This window comes from Polyodon spathula, chromosome 35, assembly GCF_017654505.1.
Source record: "Polyodon spathula isolate WHYD16114869_AA chromosome 35, ASM1765450v1, whole genome shotgun sequence".
Taxonomy (NCBI): domain Eukaryota; kingdom Metazoa; phylum Chordata; class Actinopteri; order Acipenseriformes; family Polyodontidae; genus Polyodon; species Polyodon spathula.
The window spans coordinates 2,364,330-2,379,541 of NC_054568.1; the positions used below are offsets into that span (position 1 = coordinate 2,364,330).

The 15,212-nt window shown below is 43.6% G+C and overlaps 1 protein-coding gene across 1 annotated transcript; it reads right to left on the reverse strand.

Moving 5' to 3' along the window:
- Positions 1-10,213: 10,213 nt before the first annotated feature.
- On the reverse strand, positions 10,214-14,542 carry LOC121303703 (calpain-1 catalytic subunit-like). Its single transcript, XM_041234469.1, has 6 exons — positions 14,259-14,542; positions 12,876-12,944; positions 12,212-12,290; positions 11,554-11,670; positions 10,947-11,005; positions 10,214-10,754 (listed from the first exon to the last, which is right to left on the reverse strand). The coding sequence occupies exons 3-6, from the start codon at positions 12,249-12,251 to the stop codon at positions 10,728-10,730; spliced, it is 243 nt and encodes an 80-aa protein (XP_041090403.1). The 5' UTR covers positions 12,252-12,290; positions 12,876-12,944; positions 14,259-14,542; the 3' UTR covers positions 10,214-10,727.
- Positions 14,543-15,212: the final 670 nt, after the last annotated feature.

Genomic DNA, 15,212 nt, shown 5'->3' on the forward strand with positions numbered 1-15,212 from the left:
AGCGTTCACTCAGCAATACATTCCCCACTATGGGCAGGGTGCCATGGCCCAGTTTTCCTGCCCAAATATTTGTCTCTAAGCAACAAGTCATGTACTGTGAGTACTGTCTGTGTGTTCGTGGCCTCTGGCAGCCAACTCCCCTCCCCTCTGCCCCCCTCTCTTTTAAACTTTTTGGATGTTGTCCTGTTAAAAGACACATAACTGCAGCAGAGCGGTTGCTGGAAACATCTGGAGGATTTCAGAAGATGATGTCATCCTTTTCAAAAAAGCTTTTTTTTTTGTACAGTAAAACTGTTCTGGTAGAATATGTAGTGATAGTTCAACTTTGTAAATGTCATTGAGAAAGTTTGTCAAATACTTTTTGGGGCAGATGTACTAAAGCATTGCGCCCGTCGCAAGAGTCGCAAACCAGCTGCAAACGAGTTGGAAGTCTAGGGCGAAATGTACTGTTAGTGGCTTTTTAGGGAATGGTTTGGGGCAGCAGTTTTTCCCTGCGGTTCAGCCTTAGATGAAGATGTAATTATGGGCATTCCTGCATAAACCGGGGGCGGTATTATAATGCGATATACTATCCCTGCCAACAACTGCGACACTTGCACTTGTATGAATTTGTTAAGAACTTTTGAAATCACGTTTTAAACAGCCGCAATTGTTGCTGGGATTTCCCCGTCCGCTTTTTCTACTGTGTTGCCAGTTTGAACTCCCATAATAATAATAATAATAATAATAATAGTCATCCTGAAAAAGTTTCAATTTCAAATAATCTTTTATTTACATTGAACACCAATGTGTACAATGCAGCGGTATGATTTATTTTGTGTTACCGGTAGGCGAAAGTCAAAAGAAAGTGTGCTAGATAGTCATTTGGTTTTACTACTGCACTGTACACTGTACAGGTCTACTGTACAGATTTATATTTTTGCATAATGGAATGTGTAGCGTACTCAAAACACATTAGTGTTATTTCAATGCAACTGAACTGTAAATGTATGTGTGTGTGATTTTGTTGTATTGATTTTAAACCCAACACCTCCTTATGTAGGACAAATATGTCTGGTTTAGTGAGGGGCTGCTGTATGATTATGATTATCTTTGGCGGTGAAGATTGGGGTCCCTCTACATATACATTATTACAATAGGTAAAATAAAGACAGAACAGAATGCATCGTACAAATGACGTTTACATTTAACAAAAACAATGTTATTTTGATTCTTGCACCCTTGCATGTATAGACTCTTAACCAGACCTCTCTGTGCTTTACAATGCTTCCCTATACTTTACAATGCATCCCTATGCTTTACCACACCTCTCTGTGCTTTACAATGCTTTACCAGACCTCTCTGTGCTTTACAAACTTTGAAACAGATTCCCTTGGCTGCTCTCCGCACTTAAGGTGTTCAGACTGGTTCGCCCTGGTTCGGAGCAGAGCTGTGTGCTCGGGATGCTTCGCCGGGACACGCACACCAGCTGGTTATGGAATCCACCCACCCAATTATCAGCTCTGATTACCTGCAAACAAAACGCAGCTGGCAGTGCGTCACAGGCTGAGCGGTCCTTGTTCCAATAGCTAACAAGCCAAGGCTTTTAAAAACACGTACTTACCTCAGGTAGGGGTGTTCTGCGGTATATATAGTTCAATATTTGGATAATCTAATTCATCTTGAATTAGTTGGAAAATAAAGGCATAATTTGTACCAAGAAAAATCTCTCTGCCTAACCCTGGCATCCCATTACCTATTAAAGAAAGGAGCTAATTTCGGCATCAGTTTCCTTTGCATATCTTTCCTGATAAATTCTCTTATATGAACACACATGAACATGGTTATGTTTGCCACTGAATGCATGTCCAGCAACGTTACATGGACTATTTCTCCATATGGCCAGCTGTTGCTATGGTGTTTTTGTCTGCGTGTTTTGTTCCTCATCATTACGAAGGCGTGCATTTTCAAATCACTCCAGTTATAAGAGACACGAGGTTTCAAAGAAAGAAACAATAGATCACAGTAGATTTCAGCTGCACAACATCGTTAGGCTCACTGGACATTTTTCAACTAATAGAACTTTTCTGTAAAAATGACCATTCACCTCTGAGAGCCCTACCTGGCTCCCTGTCATATGTAGTGTAGTTGGGGCTGGTAGATGTGAAAGGTCACACCGTCACATGATTTGAATGGAATGAAAAAGGCTGTTCAGTCCCGGCACTTAGGATTCTCCAAACAAGCTCAAAGCAAGCTGAAAAGCCACAATGATTTGGAGAATAATAACTCCATTGAGAAGGATTAGGTACAATGATTGCTGAACCCACAAGGCAAGCAGTGTAATCAGCAGCACATAGGACACGAAGAGATGTCTACTGTTAAAGAGACTTTTATTTTAAGTATGATCCCACTATAGATCACAGCATCCATCTGCTGACTCAGAATCAGTGACCTAAAAGAGAGCTTGCCTTCTTCGTACGGAGTTTTGTGCCAGCCTGCAGGCTCATAAGTGAGGTGAGGGAGGGAGACTGATTCACTGAAAACAAGCACATTGCCTTATATAACAGACTGTCATATATCCTGACTGCACAGGGAACCAGATTACAGCAGAGAGGGGGACAGTGGAGATGTCATCAGTGACATCACAATGTAGGAGAACACTCTGTCTCTTTCTCTCCCCCTCTCTTACCCATCTCTAAACAGGCTTCCATGGCGTGAATAGCCCCCACTTATAGCTATAGGATCTCACAATCTGAAACGCCTATGGGAGACAAGGAGTGTGTGAAGATGCAAAATGAAGGCAGTTATAGTATTTATGTGGCTCTTTTATTTGGGGTCTGGTGATAGCCCTTTAAAGTTATATCGAGCTGACTCTGTTTCTTAATGAAACTCTTGGAAGAGCGTTGATTGTGAAACAAGATCACTTTGTTTTTTTATCCCGTAATTTGAATGAGACTGTGACCCACTTGAGATTTAAGGCGGACCAGGGCCTTTTCATATGTATGAACGCAAAGCAGAGTTAGGGCCACCTTTTCCTATCACATGACCAGTGTGGTTACGTAGCTCAGTAGACACTCCCATACGCACGCAAAAGGTGAATAGAGAGCTGAATGTTCTGCTAGCCAAGACAGCAGTGGAGCAATAGTAAAATATTAAGATCGTTGATGCACCACAACATTAAATCAAACTAGTCAATAATATATATATAGTTTTAGGCCTGCTTTTCAGTCACACATGTGAACGTGCCAAGGGGCCTTAAACCGCAAATGTGAACAGGGTGCAGTTCCAAATATGACGAGGCCCCTGTAAAAAAAAAAAAAAAAGCAGATCCTTATCTTTAATTCAAAAGGCGAGTTCAGTTCTATTGCTTTTCCCGGATTAAAAATCTTAATGACTTGTTGCAAAAATGTTACAATCTGTTTTGCAAATAATAGTTCCCTCTTAATTACGATTGAATGAAGTCAATTTAACTTCACTCGCTGTTTGCGTTTGGTTTGAATTAAACATATGGAGCTCTGTTTCTGTACATTATCAGTGAAACAGAGTGATAGATACGCAATCAACTTACAGGATAAAAAACAAAACTTACACAATCAACATTGAACAGAGTCAGCTCAAAAAAAAAAGAGCTTCACGTGATCAAAAATAAAAACCAAAAATGAAGAGCCCTAGATATTTACCATGCAGAGTGTGACAGACTGACACACAGACAGACATGCAGACAGAGAGACGGACATGCAGACAGACAGACAGAAACTTACAGAGAAAGACTGACACGCAGACAGACAAAGAGATAGACGCAGACAGACAGAAACTTACAGAGACAGACTGACACGCAGACAGACAGACAGATAGACGGACGGATGGACTTAATCTGCGCATAAGGGCTGGGAGTGAATGAAGACCAAAAACAGTGCAATAATGTATTTAAACTCAGTCACTATCAGCTTCGATAGCTTGGGGATATATACTGTATGCACTGACTGGCCACTTTATTAGACCATGTGCCTGATATCAGGTCAGGCCTCTGTTTGCCTGATCACAGCAATGACATGACGTGGGAGAGCCTCCACAAGCTGCAGGAGGGAGTCTCTCAGGGTGTATTGTGTGCATTTCAATTGGTGCAGAGGTTCAAGGATCAAGTTCATCCCAAACATGCTCAATTGGACTGAGATCCAGGGATTGTGGTGGCCATGGAAGATGCCTGAAGTCTCTGTCATGCTCCTCAAGCTCCTCACACACACACACACACACACACACATGTTGGTACGGTGGATGGGTGTATTATCATATTGCAAGTAGATATCGACAAGTGCCAATTACAGCATTGTTGGGTGGACTTGATCCGCATCGATACTTAGTATACTGGGCATTCATTCAGCCGTCCACACTAACGAGGAACCCACAGGATATACCAGGAGAATGTGCCCACACAGTGGTATACCAGGAGAACACGCCCCACACCAGGGTATACCAGGAGAACACACCCCACACCAGGGTATACCAGGAGAACACGCCCCACACCAGAGTATACCAGGAGAACACGCCCACACCAGGGTATACCAGGAGAACATGCCCCACACCAGGGTATACCAGGAGAACACGCCCCACACCAGGGTATACCAGGAGAACACGCCCCACACCAGGGTATACCAGGAGAACACGCCCCACACCAGGGTATACCAGGAGAACACGCCCCACACCAGGGTATACCAGGAGAACACGCCCCACACCAGGGTATACCAGGAGAACACGCCCCACACCAGGGTATACCAGGAGAACACGCCCCACACCAGGGTATACCAGGAGAACACGCCCCACACCAGGGTATACCAGGAGAACACGCCCCACACCAGGGTATACCAGGAGAACAAGCCCCACACCAGGGTATACCAGGAGAACACGCCCCACACCAGGGTATACCAGGAGAACACGCCCCACACCAGGGTATACCAGGAGAACATGCCCACACCAGGGTATACCAGGAGAACATGTCCACACCAGGGTATACCAGGAGAACACGCCTCACACCAGGGTATACCAGGAGAACACGCCCCACACCAGGGTATACCAGGAGAACACGCCCCACCCCAGGGTATACCAGGAGAACACGCCCACACCAGGGTATACCAGGAGTTTCTGTGAAACAAGCAGAGATTATTGTTTGGTTCTAGTTGTAAAAACCAAAGTATAAATAAAAGTCAAATAAAGACTGCCGTAAATGCTTTTTAAAAAATACGCCTCTGTTTTTCTTCATGGTATTAAAGTGAAATCCAAAATAACCGAATGACAAATTTGCTCTGTTTTTGAGTGATACCTTTTAAAAAGGATCAACTGACTAGGTATATATTAAATGTAGATTTCTCTTTTAGTTCTGCTCTGCCTGCTTTTTTCAATAAGTGGAACTTCTCCACTTTTCACTTTTGTGTGTATGTGTGTGTGTGTGTGTGTGAATTCCAAGAAAATTAGTGTGCACTGCGACTTTTTACGCTACTTTTGAAGACAAACCATAATAGGCCAATCACAACAGCTCGGATATTTTGTAAACTGCACGGTATACACGTGTTGAACGGTAATTGAAAATGTCCCAAAAAAGAACAGCAGATTTTTTTTTTTTTTTTTTTTTTTTTGTAAATTCCTCAGCGGCACCACCTGCTAAAACCAGCTCGTCACAAATGCAACTAACTGGGTTGCTGCTGTGCGGAGCAACACTAAAAAACACACGAACACAGAGACGTTGTGAAGCACATTAACCAGCATGACACAGAGGCGCAAGTCAATCTCTTTGGACCCTTCTCACTGTCTACAACTGCTACTGGAAGTAAAACACAAGTGAAGCATGTTCTAAGCATGTTATAAATGTTGTAACAAGGGCTGGCTCATTATCGCTTACTTAAATTGATAAATAGGTGTTGATGCTGCCTTCACTGTATTAACACAATTAAAAGCAATCGCATGAGTGGCTCCCATTATATACAGCAGGGGTTATAGTTTTGATCAATGGCTTTCAGCACCCCCACTGTAGACATTGTCCCAGCGCCTGTGTGCACGCATTGCTGATAACATCGTGTGCCATGTTCTGACGTACACCAACATTCAAAAATAAATGAATAACATCAATGACTTGAGAACTGTAATTATTTAAGAGGCATAGGTACAGACGTGGGCGATGGGAAAGAACATAACCCTGCTATTACTGTCAATATCCTCAATATCCCCGTCTCTATCTATAGCTTATATTCAGATGCAGCGGCCGCTCCACACCGGCCTCACGCTGAGCACTGCACTGGGCGGAAGTAATCCACGTAGCGGTCCTTTTCTAGCTTCGACCTGCCTGCCGTCCTGCTTAGCGTTGTGCTAATTTTGGCAACCTCCCACTTCTCGCCATCTCTCTCCCTCTCCTGACAAGAGACAGAAATAGAGGCTGTTCTAAGGAAAGCTCTCATGTTTGTGTCACAGAATATACAGTAAATCTGAAAAAAAAAAAAAAACAGCGACAGAGGGAGGGCTGTGCGAAAGAGGAATGTAACTAGTATTTACTTATTTATTTATTAGACCAATGAGTCGTGCAGCAGACGTTTGCATTAATTAAATGATCCACGATGTCTATAAAAAAAAAGTGGATTCGATGTTCTGACGAAATTCACATTCTTGTTGAAAATGACGTTTCAGCGTCAAACCAAGAGACTTGTGTAAATCACACGTCTTTTATGTAGCTCACTGCTCGTCATACTGCAGAACTGCAGCGCCGAATGCAAACCACCCCGTCCTGTCTGGTACAGTAAGCGCAGGACTGTAGATGTTTTTGGTTGTCTGCTTTATTTCCTGGGATGTAGATAGCGAGTTCTATTGGTTCACTGTGAACACGTTAGGAACACTTGGCTAATCCAGGAACTCACTTTACACTATTTAGTGCTGAATCACTGGGGTCATTTAAGACCTGACTTGACAAAGTTCTGAGGTAAATATGCTGCTTGCAACAGGAGGGGCATTGATGGCACATTTTCTTCTGTGAACCTCGAATGGTGCTCTGTATTACAGACACTCAGCACAGTGGCTGATTTTCAGACACACAGGGGAATCAAAGCACCCAGTCTAGTCAGCGTGTGCAAATGAGTGGAGGGTGCATTGATAATCAACAGGGGTTCCCAATAAGGAGTGTATGTTAGCTAGGAATACCTCGCTGTGTTGTACTGGGTGAAGCTGCCAGGACAGTTTTTCATAGTTAAAAATAAACCCTGAAAACAGCCCTAAATACAGTTTTCACTCTGAGCTGATACAAGAGGTGCAAGCAGGGAGCAGTTCCTAAGCAGATATCAGACAGGTAATATAGATAGTGCATTGAGAGTATTTTATTATTCAGTAGCAAAGGGGCAAAATAAGCATATATCCTCTTCACAAAATCAAAACCAGAAGATTAGATAGCTGTGAGATTTCACAGACCTGTTAACACAGCGCTGCTTGCTATCGTGCTTGCAGTTTCAAAGCCTCTCTACCGCTAACTGCTCTTGGTCTTATACAAACATGCTTCTCCAGCTGATTAAAACAGCGGCCCTTTCGTAGAGATGGTATCCCTGGATACAGACCTGTTGAATAATGTCAGAGCCGCTCTCCAGAAATAAACCCAGTCTCACTGTCTCTCTTGTCCATTCATTTGGGTTGAGTGTATTTGAAGAAAGGTATTTGTTTTCTCTCTCTAATTCTTTTTTGAGACCGGTCACGCAGAGAAAGCAGCGCAACATTCCCAAGATGTCTCTGTTGCCAGGGGCAACCACGCTTCCTCAAACTGCTCAGGTCTATCTGTAGCGGGGAGCCCTATAAATAGTCGGTGTGCGTGGGAGAGAGAGGGCAAGAGGAGGAGCAACAGGGAGAAGAGGGGAGAGGAAAAAGGGAGAGGAGTAAGGGGAGAAAAGAATGAGATGGGAGAGGAGTGATGGGAGAGAGGAGAGAAGGAAAAGAAGGGAGGAAGGATGGAAAGAGCAGAGGGAGGGGTGAAAAGAGGGAGAAAGGAGAGGTGGAGAAGAGAATTGGAGAGGGGACAAAAGAGAGGCAAGGGCAGTGTGGAAGAGGGAAGGAGAGGAGGAGAGAGAAGTCAGAATGCGTGAGATGGAGGGGGTTAGAGAGAGTGAGTACTAGAGAAGGGGGGGGGGGGGGTTTTAGCCGTGGGTACGGGGGTAGATTGGCGTCATGACGTTAAGTCCCTCACGTCAGCGAGACAAGAATAGAACCTGGCTGCTGATCTGCGGGAGAGAGAGAGCGAGAGAATACTGAGAGAGTTATATATATCCTGACAGTCCCTTCCATGTAGCCTGAACTGAGTGGGGACACACACACACACACACACACACACTGAGCACACACTGAGACACACACACACACACACTGACACAGAAACACTGAGACACACACACACACACACTGAGCACAGAAACACTGAGACACACACACACACTGAGCACACACACACAGACTGAGCACACACACACTGAGACACACACACACACTGAGCACACACACACTTAGCACACAGAGTACACACACACACACACGCACTGAACACAGACACACTGAGACGCACACACACAATGAGCACACACACTGAGCGCACACACACACTGAGACACATACACTGAGCACACACACACACACTGAGCACACACACACTGAGCACACACTGAGACACACACACACATTGCAATGTGTAATGATGCAGAAGTAGACTATAGCATCCATCCAGCCTTCCAGAGTAATTAAGGGACCCACACCAGGGTATACCAGGAGAACACGCCCCACACCAGGGTATACCAGGAGAACACGCCTACACCAGGGTATACCAGGAGAACACGCCTACACCAGGGTATACCAGGAGAATACACCCACACAAGGGTATACCAGGAGAACACGCCCCACCTCAATTGGATAGGGGGACATGCTCTAATAAAGTAGCCTCACAGGGTTGGTAACCCTCTTTAAATCAGCCAGTGTCTTCATAGTGAAGTGTTTTATTTCCAAGATGTCCTTACTGCTGCTTCCTGGTACCTAATCAGGTGTAGTTCAATCTCCAATGGTCGTGCCGCTGCACATCCTAACCAAATAAATACAAAATGCAGAACCAAAATATCAGGTAATTATGCAATAAAAAAGGGGCACTAATAATATTGCTTCAGATGACATTTTAAATGCTTTTCTGCATTCCCCTTAATGTTGCATGGTGTCTGCAATCGTTCTGCGTGGATCTGTTGCTCCATTATTGATTGCTTATCATTTTCTCTAAATCTACCTGGCTTTAAACTGCTTTGGCATTGTCTGGAGTATCCTAAGTGCCAAGTACTGAAGAGCCATCCTCATTCCATTGAGTGAACTCCTCAGAATCGCTACAAACACCATCAAGTAGTAAATTAGTTTGTAATAAAGACTGTAGCAACACTGGAAGCTGAGTTTCCCTTGGAGGTCGACGGTGAGGAATGGAAAGTTCCCGTGTTTCGCCCCACCTCCCACAGAGGGCGATGGGAAATGGGCGCGTTTCCTGCTGCCGCGGCTCCAGCTTGTGGCTGGTGTGATAAAAGCACTTGCTTCCAGTTCGCTTCTCCGCTGTTAAATATACCAGCTCAGGAAACCACAAAGCGAGGGAGGGACCCCCGAACACAATAGTGTAAGAAAAGTGCAATCAAGAAGGGCCTCACCCATCAAGGCCGTTCCCTTAGGGCACCCTTCACCCTGAATGAGCATACCAAATTAAACAGAACTGTTCTCAAACGCTCTCTCTCGTCCGACTCTCTGTGCTAAATAAAGGGTTTATCTCAGCCATTTAGGATAGACTTCAATCAAGCCCATTTTTCCTGTGTTTTTTTTTTCCAGGCTTAAATATAGTTTAAGCTGTAACTCTGCACCTTCTCAAGTGAATTCAGTGCAGTTTAAAACAGCCCCATTCAACTGGTAACTGGTAATGCAGTGAGCAACCACAGAATTACCAGCACAGTTACTCACTGGCCATAAACATTATAACAATTCATTTGTACCTCCAAAACTGGAAAATAGTGCAAAGTGAAATGCAAAAAGAAACTAAATACATTTGAAGCACAAACATTGAAAAAAAGACTTCCCGTCATTAAATGCATTTCTTTCTTTCAGCTTTTCTGCAATGTAACAATTTAGCAGAAATATCTTCAAATAAAATAAAGTGGTCTGAAAGCCAAAGAGCTCATTGAAAACAAACACAGCGACTCAATTTAGGTTTAGAAAGAAAAGGTGTAGATTTATCTCTGAGAAGAAGAAGGTATACAGATACACACTCAGGATAACCTAGGAGGGTTTATTGCAAATACAACACAGCTGCGATTTCTAAAGCGGCCAAATAGTTTGGATATTTTGAATACATATAAATTGTTAATAACATGCAGGCACCAACTGGTACATTTAAAACATGATAAGGACTTGAAAATGCACATTTGCCCAATAAAGAGGATTCTTGATGCTTCAATGTGTTTTACATCTGCTGCTCTATCAAAGGTGAGTGATTATAGCCCTTGAAAAATAAACGTCAAAAAGAAACAAGCCTACTTCTTCTAACCCTATGCATGTACTTAGCAGTGCTGATTGTCTGAATATCCATTCTGAGTGTTATACTCTGTGCTGGCAGTAATGCCCTAGCTATGCACACCACCACACCCCCAGCTCCAGTGCCCCTGCTTTGTGAAGTTTGGAAGCTGCTGTGTTTAGGCTCTGTCTCGCTGGCTTTCTTCATTTTTTCAGATTCCAACAAACTTCAGCAGCCACTGTGAGGAGACAACAATCACACAGTGAGAAGCATTGCAGATCAGGCTCTGTGTCTGCCCTGGACTGGGAGGAGCACCCTTTCTCTTAGGGGGAGAGGAAGGGAGCAGTTCAGTCTCCATGGTATTAACCCAGTGCCGCCATTTAGACCCACTCACCCCTCCCCAGAAAAAAAGAAACCTAGACCAACTTACTGTGTTGATCCCTTGCTGCTTCACCTTTGTGTTTATCTTCGCTTCCGATTCAAACAGATCTGATGACAAAACACAGTAACACCATGTTACACACAGCATCAGAGTTCTCTCCCATAAGTCAAGATCATCACTAACTATACTGTGTCAATATTAAAACCACAGACCACCCTCCTGAAAAAGTGCTCTATGTGGTATTGCTTACTGATGCATCCCCAGAAATATTGCACTGAACAAATGTGGTCATTCTTCCATCCACTAGGGGCAGAGTGTTACACTGGCAGGTAATGTTTATACTCTGGTGTACCAGCAGTACTTAGAGATATGACATGTTTGAGAGCTCTATAGAGGCCACAGGAGAGCTTTTGATTATAGCCAGGATGGTACAGAAAATGATACCAAGTGATTCTAAACAACAGGATCAGATCAGAGAGCTGCGCTCTTCACCCAAAACCAAATTGCTTCACACCATCCTCCAGTTTTCTTTTTTCTTTTTTTACAATAGCTAAATATTTAGGCAAAATGTAAACATTTATCACTTGGCATACGCTTCAACCAGTAACAGCCCAAAAAAGGAAACCAGCGTTAGAGAGATCTCTGTCAGCCACACCAAAAAGTTTGCGCAGTTTGGCCACAATGTTTACGAAGTCGTCAAAGGTCACGCAGAGGTCATCGGTCCTGTGTCGAAGCCACAGCAGCTCCATGGTCCGCGAGTCCAGCTGGAAACCTGCAAGAGAACCAGCATGTTGTCAGCATACTGCCCCTAGAGGTGGAGTACTGCTACTTCAAATGATCTTCAATGGCGATGCAGAAAGCCAGTGGTACTGCAGTGGCAATAGTTCTGTACTGAGGGGCAACTACAGCACAAAGGCAGCTACAATGGAACAAGACTGGCATTGCTAGAATAGGACCATAGTGCACTAACTATAGCCTTCCCGAAGAGTCTTCAATGGTAACACAGATGATTTTCAATAAAAATATTTCAATTTAAAATATCCCAGACAAGCCCCAAGAACTGTGGCAGTCTGAAACCAACTCCCCAGTAATATTGTTGAAGCTGACACCCTGGGATCCTTCAAGAAGCTGCTTGATGAGATTCTGGGATCAATCAGCTCCTAACAACCAAACGAGCAAGATGGGCCGAAATGGCTACACCTCCTCCTCTGCAAATGTTTGTCAGAAACTCTTACATTCAATAAATAGGAGAGATTATTGTGGAGCATTATCCCTGATATTCTAGAATTTGCTTTAAATATAGAAAGAGGTACCACTTTTCTTCAGAGCCAGCCTGAGCTCAAATGAACTCATAGTGCCAGAGGAGTCCTGGTCAAACTGGGAGAACACACTCTGAGAGAGAGAGAGAGAGAGAGAGAGAGAGAGAGAGAGAGAGAGAGAGAGAGAGAGAGAGAGAGAGAGAGAGAGAGAGAATACAGATTACTCAAAATGGAATAAACCCCACTTATTAATATTCATTTGTAAGTCTTGTCTGCCTAAAATCAAGGGATCTCTGACTGCAGTCACATTTAGATAGTGCTAAAGCGACCTCCACATATCCCCAGCTATATGCTAAATAATGGTATTACCAAGTTTTCTGATAACTGGATAAGCAGCTCTCCAGAAGCATGTGTGAAGTGGGATTGTGCACACGACCACCTCCACTATCCTCTATGCAGGGGACCTCAACCCTTCAATGAGCTATTTTTCCAACTGGACAATGCTGCTTTGTTGACAATGAAAGCTCCAATAGCATATGTAAGGAGAGTGCTCCCCCTAGTGGAAAAGACTAGAACAACATTCACCACCAATGTGGGGAATATTGTGAAACACAGAATTAACATTTTTCCACGCACTGGTAGGATTTAGCCCGATTTGAACAGTCAAGGTACAGATAGGCGAACCTCCATTCAAGGTCCTGGGGTTGAATTGATGTACCTGCAGTTTTCGCAGTGCTGCCACCAAGCGCTTTGTCTGAGGCAGGCTGAGGCTCCCGTGGCTTTGTGTCTGGCAGCTCTGCTCAGGAGAAGAACACACTCCCTCAAGGGTATGAATAACACATTGCAGGGGGCAGGGCCATGGTCCTCATGACATACACGCACAAACACAGCTTTATCAAATTCTGGCCATGAGTTTCCAAGATATAGCCTCGATTAATCAATGCTAGTCCATGAAGGTCGCTATATGAATGAATTGAAATGAATTGTTACCGTATAGTTCAGTCTCCTCCACTGTTCAGAAATTCTTTTGAATGTAAAGCTACTTCAATGCAGTCCTTTATTACACCATACCATCCTGTATGAGTTTCATTTCTATAGCATCCTTCATGCACAGGATAGAAAAATACAATAAACTAACAACTCTAATCTATCTGCATGTAAAAGACCAAGTTAAAGAACATGTGTTTAGGTTTGAATTATAAGTCATGAAGCCACTCTCAGACAATTGAAACAGCAGATTTGTACATATTAACTATAGGAGATTAGGTCAACTGTACATATTAACTTATAATTAAAAACTGACATGTATAATTGAAATATTAGTTTACGACCAGAAGAAGTCAACTTGTCTTGTTACAGTAAATAATGCGAAATAATATAACAAATATTTGTTTGCCTCCCCCCTGGGAGGGGGACCAGTTTTTACTTTTTTGCAGAAATTTTGAAATACTGACACACACATACACACACACACACACACACACACACACACTGACATAGCTTTATTGGAATTATCAGAAGTTTTAAAAAGTATGAAAAGACAACAGCTGGGCTTCAGAACTACAAGACACTGGTGCATTAGAAACCTGGCTACAAGCATCTCCTCTTGAAGGTGTGTCACTTACTCAAGATCTCCTCACCCGTGACGTGACCTCTCTACCCTGGCTGGCTGGTCAGCACTGTCCTCTCCTAGAACGAAGCACTGCTACAGCTCTGTCTGCAAACCCATTCTGAGTAAACTAACATCTCATCTCACTGCTTTGCTAACAGTCAGGGCTTATAAACTTACTTGCTCATTTTTCACTTTGGTAGTCTTAAAGGTATAGGGGGAAATAAAAGCTTCTAGTTACTTCTCTCCCTGGTCAGTGATCTTCACAAAGAGCTCAAACTCAGCCCCATAGCATCCTTGGAGGAATTTAAGCATCAAAAGCTGTTCTGGTTTTGCATGATGCTTTGCGTGTGCGTGCGTGTTCGTGTGTGAGCGTGTGTGTGTGCGTGTTCGTGTGTGTGCGTGTGTGTGCGTGTTCGTGTGTGTGTGTGCGTGTGAAAACGAAGGAGAAAGAATTCCTTGTTGTTTTGAAAAGCGTTCTCTAAAGGATACATCCTCTGCAAAGATCAAACTGTGGCAGGTCTGCAGAGTGAGCGGAGGCTTCAGTGCCAGAACTAAGAAAGAAAGATGAAACAGACGTCTTTATCTGTTGAGATGTACAAATAACAGGAAGTACTATTGAACTGAACTGATTGCTGAGCGAGGGGGAGAAGGGGAGAGGAAAGAGGCAGTGAAATAGATATGATATTAAAACAGCTCTCTCTAAACATGGAGTTCCTGAAGTTATAATCCAGGTTATTAATATTATTTGTTTATTTAGCAGACGCCTTTATCCAAGGCGACTTACAGAGGCTAGGGTGTGTGAACTGTGCATCAGCTGCAGAGTCACTTACAACAACGTCTCAGTTGAAAGACGGAGCACAAGGAGGTTCAGTGACTTGCACGGCGTCACACAGTGAGTCAGTGAGTGAGTCAGGATTTGAAGCCACTGGACCACACAGCCTCCTATATTTCATTTTCACTGCTCCCCTCATCATTGTGTAGCAGAATGTTGTATTTGCAGTCCAATACTGAATTATTACCATTTCTCTCCAAATCTGCTTTCGCTTCACGGATCACATTTGACATCAGTTCATTTGCATGGTAAATGTGCACTTTCCCATGCGTTTCTCTTAGTTGTACTATGCACTGACTATAGTTTAACATGGTTTGCCAGGTTTTAATGCTTTACTATACCCTTCTGTGCATTACCTATGCTTTACAATGCTTCCCTACAGTGAGAAGGGTTGGCTTTTGTTTGTCTGGAGAATCTTAAATGCCGGGACTGAACTGCAGCTCTCACACCATTCAAACCACATGACAGTGTGATCTTTCACATCTACACTGGGATCTGCTGAGACCCAACTTGATAAAGGTTTGAGATCAAGCAGCAGCTCGGAACCGGGCAATCACTGACAGGCTGAGCAGACTCGTCTCGTCTGTAAACTTTCTTGTAATCTTATGTAA

Coding starts and splice junctions, on each gene's coding strand:
- LOC121303703 (XM_041234469.1), bottom strand. CDS start 12,251: ATGAGTTCATTTGAGCTCAGGCTGGCTCTGAAGAAAAGTG. Junction 11,006..11,553: donor CAAACTGCGCAAACTTTTTG/GTGTGGCTGACA, acceptor TTTTGTCATCAG/ATCTGTTTGAATCGGAAGCG. Junction 10,755..10,946: donor AGCAGCAAGGGATCAACACA/GTAAGTTGGTCT, acceptor GTCTCCTCACAG/TGGCTGCTGAAGTTTGTTGG.